This window comes from Limulus polyphemus, unplaced genomic scaffold (genome assembly GCF_000517525.1).
Source record: "Limulus polyphemus unplaced genomic scaffold, Limulus_polyphemus-2.1.2 Scaffold2406, whole genome shotgun sequence".
NCBI lineage: Eukaryota > Metazoa > Arthropoda > Merostomata > Xiphosura > Limulidae > Limulus > Limulus polyphemus.
Genome location: NW_013668016.1, coordinates 159,945 through 164,411, shown reverse-complemented (window position 1 = coordinate 164,411; position 4,467 = coordinate 159,945). Strand labels below are relative to the sequence as shown.

Here is a 4,467-nt window from a genome sequence, read left to right as displayed (position 1 = left end):
ATTTAATTAAATAATGCACCAAAGAACATAGACAAATAACATGCAAAAAAGTAGACACTTTCCTCTAAGTCTCAAAGTTTTTTTTGACTTTGTAACTATGTGACAAGAGCCGTTACAAATTCATCCAAGCTAGTCGTTAAATTTCCCATGGGAACTAATCTTGTACTCTGAGTGAAACTGACGATATTCTGTTCAGAATACAACGTTATAAAATATATCATTTGATAGATGAAAACCTTGACTTTCTGTTGGTTATAGGTAATATATAATTATACGTAACAGAGAACTATTAACAAATCCTGACAGAGAGGATGTGACAGGTGGTTGTGGCAGGAGGGGTCTGATTTTCTACTTGATAGCTCTGTAACCAAACAAAATTGAAGTCTATAAAATTATGGTTTGTCTGAGGTATGACAATTTTATAGGGAGTAATTTACATTTACTTTCATACTTTTTGAAGGGAGTGGTGGATAAAATAGAGAAAAGAATATACATGTATGTTACACTAAGGGAAATCCAAGATTTTTTTAAATATTGCCTTATAGAATTAAAAAATTAACTTATATACTATTAAAATATGGATTATTAGCTAAGATTTTATACTATACTAATTGGTATAACATAAACAAAAGTAGTTTAATAAAATTTTGAATGTGAGACACTAAAACTTTGTGTCATGCACAGTAAGGGATACCCGTGTGGTTAAAGTTAATATCTTGTAATATATATTATCCATGTTCTTGATAGCCTTTTATTATTTTCTATGCGGTTTGTCAGTTCATTTCTTGACTTCAAAATGTAGATAATTTCAGAATTGTCCATCATCTTAAATTACCACATTTTCATTCAACTTAACTTTAAAAGCTTTCCTAAAAACACAGTGTATTTAGATTAGTCTTCATTTCTTCATTGTTGCTCAATTCTTTTAACTTTGTTTTAATACTATTTAGCAAGAAAATGTTAATACTGTTTAGTATGCCTTGAAAGTTCTCCTCATAATGTTGGGCCTTATTGGTTGTTTAAATGCAGTGTCTATTTTTCTTCACTTTTTACCAGAAAATTGTGTAAAATTTGAATATCTCATCAACTGTTATTTTCTCTAATGGCCAAGAGAACTTCAAGTTACATCTTAAGTTTTCTCTTACCAGAAACAAATGCCATGCTGTTCCAGATGTTCTTTCTAAAGCAGTTTATTTTTTACTTGTTGTTCACTAATGCTGCAATTGCTGATAACTGGGAATTTTTTCTCTTGAATATTTCCTTCCAGTTTCGTGTATGTCGGCTTGGATGAAAATTGTTTGACCATAAATTTACTATATAAATTGTGAAAGCCTTCAGCAGTGTAACACTTCACAGAACATTATTCAGCTAGTCTATTTCACAAAGATGTCTGTTACAACTAAATCAGATATTAACTATTTTTTTACCATAGCTTAGGATTATTTTAAATCATCTAACCCTACCATAAGAAGGAATTTTCTGTTTTGATGTTAGTTGAAAACTGGAGTTTGATTATTGTGAACTTTCATCTAGGTTAGTTATATGGGACACTACCTGATAGAGTAAAGATTGATTTTTATGAGGGAAAATAAAAATAAAATTAAGAGGAATGTCCATTGTTCCACAAATATGCTGTGCACTTTGGAGCTGTGGGTGCTCTATAATATTGATGGTCAAATCCCATTATTCAGTAAAATAAGAGTAGCACAAATGTTGGCAGTGGGTGCTGGTGACTATTTACATTCCCCCCCAGTCTATCATTTCAAAATTAAGGAAAGTTATGTAAAAATAAACTTTTGTGTGGCTTTGAATGAAAATTTTGAAATGAACAAATTGTTAGAGCATGAACACACACGTCTATGCACATGCAATTGAATAATATCTTTTAAAAGACCTAGGCTTTTTCATTTAGATTTTAAGTATATGCAGTTCAGTCCAGTTATCAGTGTAGCATAATAAAAATTAACATTATTTTAATGTATATTTATCTTTTTTAAAATTTTTTAGTATTATATGTTTCCATACAGGTGCTTCAACATGTTCGCTTACCTCTTCTTAGTCCAAAGTTTTTAGTTGGAACAGTTGGTTCTGATCTCCTCATCAAAAGTGATGAAGCCTGTCGTGACTTAGTGGACGAAGCTAAAAATTATCTGCTCCTGCCACAGGAGCGACCTCTCATGCAGGGGCCAAGAACTAGACCAAGAAAGCCTGTTCAGAGAGGAGAAGTTCTTTTTGCTGGTAAGATTTTTGTTCTACTCAATGACAACCTAAATGTTGTTTTAGTTGTTTCTTATTCAGTCATATATTTTACTTGTGGTTTAGTTAATGTTCAACAACCAGCCAACATTTGTAATTTTGATGTAATCATACATTTCCCATGAATTAGGTTTGTAAGTTAAAAAAAAATGTGTAATATAATAAGGTTTTAACTTCTTTTAGACATCTAAATTGTTATAGCTGACATTAAATAAGTAGAAAATTTCAATAATTAAAGAGGCAGTCTTGTGGTTTCAAACCAGTCTACAAATTCTTTCTGTTACATATTTCATTCTAAAACATTTTTGACAATACCAGTTTATGGGAAATCCAGTACATTATTTTACCACACAGTTTTTTTCTCTGAAACTTTTGCCATGAGATACAATTATATAATTGAAAATAAAGCTTTCTTCATTCTCTTTACATTTTTACTGAAATTACTTTCTTTGTACCCTAATTTTAAAAGATACTACTGTCACTTTTTTGTCATGTGTGTCTGTGTTTCCTTACACTTACCTTGAAAACTAAGAGACCGACATACATGACAATATTACATAACATGGGAAATCAGTATGGGACCATCCTCCCCAAACTTGGTCTGTATTACTTTGAGGCATTTTTTTGCAGCTTTGGGTTAATAACTCTGTAAAGTGTGATTGGATTTGTACCAAATTTCATGGGCACATTAAGGTTGAGACTCCTCATTGCACTACAGAAAATGATCCAGATTGTTGATCATTCTGGATCTGAAAATATTATCCAATATAAACACATGCAATCTCTAAAAGGAGCAGCAGGGCGAGTGTATGCAATCTCTCTGATTGCTCTTGTATTTCATCAGTTACACCATTTGGCTGTTTGTATTGCAATGTTCTTTAAGCTGTATTAGTTGTATTAAATCATTTGGTGACACAATTTCCTTGTGGCATGGAATAAATAACTAATTCTATAAGCAGATTTCAGTTATCAGTTCACACTGTTTTGAGCAAGAAATCCTTAGTGCAATCTTCACTGAAGACACATTAGTTAGGAGGAGTACAAATTGGATGTGCCTTCAATCTGTATTGGAAAGATGATTTAGTCTCCTCAAACATAATGAAGCCTGAAAGTTTTTATGGCTTGTGCATCTGTTTATTTCTTCATTTTAGTTGGAGGTTGGTGCAGTGGAGATGCCATAGCTAGTGTAGAAAAGTATGACCCACAAACAAATGAATGGCGAATGGTTGCGTCAATGAGCAAACGCAGATGTGGTGTTGGTGTAGCAGTTTTAAATGACCTTCTTTATGCTGTTGGTGGACATGATGGACAATCCTATTTAAACAGTATAGAAAGGTATATAAAGTTCAAAAATACAATTTTGTATTATATAGTTACATCTTTTATGTCTGTATAGTTGGAACATAAACTAAGTGCTAATGCTGATGAAGGTCATTTGTCCAAAATTAAGTTTTATGTGTATCTTAAACATTTTTCTTTGCTTGTTTTTTCTTTTTAACCCATAAAATGTGCAGTAGTTGGATGATGATGTATTGAAATATTAAATTAATTAAAAAATCATTGTAGTTTGAGTAAAACATTTTTATTTGGCAAAAGTCTGTTATGATATTTCAGAATTTCAAAAAAGGCCTCACAGGTTTGAAAATGTATATACATATTTGATGTATTATCTCAGACTTGTGCTAAGTTATTGATTTCCTCTACTTATTAAAATATATTACTTCTTAATCAATGTTTGTTTTAATTAACTTTTCTTTTTTGATAAGAGCTTGCATAGTTCCAGAATTCTCAAGAAAAACTTGTTTATCAAACAACTTTGTAGTATTTTAATTTGTGGTACGCATGCTCACTGGTGAATTCTTTCACTTAAAAACAACTACCTTTAATAGAGTTGATATAGCTGATAAGCGTGATTTATCAACAACTGAAAATAATTAAGCACTGTTGTATAACACCAGACAAGAGAGAAAAAATCTCTGCTACTAGAAAAAATGTTACTGTTTCTGAGTAATTTAACGAAGTTGTTTCTAAAAATCATGTTGAAAATTACTGATCATCCCTAGTTTTTGAGTTAAGATAAATTTATTCAAAATATTCTTATATATATTGTGTAAAATACCTTTTACTTTAATAACTATTTATTAATTGAAATTGCATTTAAAATGTTACAAAACAATACAGAATAGCAATACCAGTTTAAATTGCAGTGAG

General features: G+C 30.8%; 1 protein-coding gene across 2 annotated transcripts in view; it reads left to right on the top strand.

Moving 5' to 3' along the window:
- The window catches only part of LOC106466870 (kelch-like protein diablo), a 51,075-nt gene that overhangs the window by 18,747 nt on the left and 27,861 nt on the right, over nucleotides 1–4,467 (top strand). For both annotated transcript variants that reach the window (XM_022394940.1, XM_013927173.2), the window contains 2 exons: nucleotides 2,028–2,238; nucleotides 3,408–3,591. In XM_022394940.1, coding sequence (XP_022250648.1) covers nucleotides 2,028–2,238; nucleotides 3,408–3,591 — 395 coding nt within the window. The remainder of the gene's footprint in view (nucleotides 1–2,027; nucleotides 2,239–3,407; nucleotides 3,592–4,467) is intronic.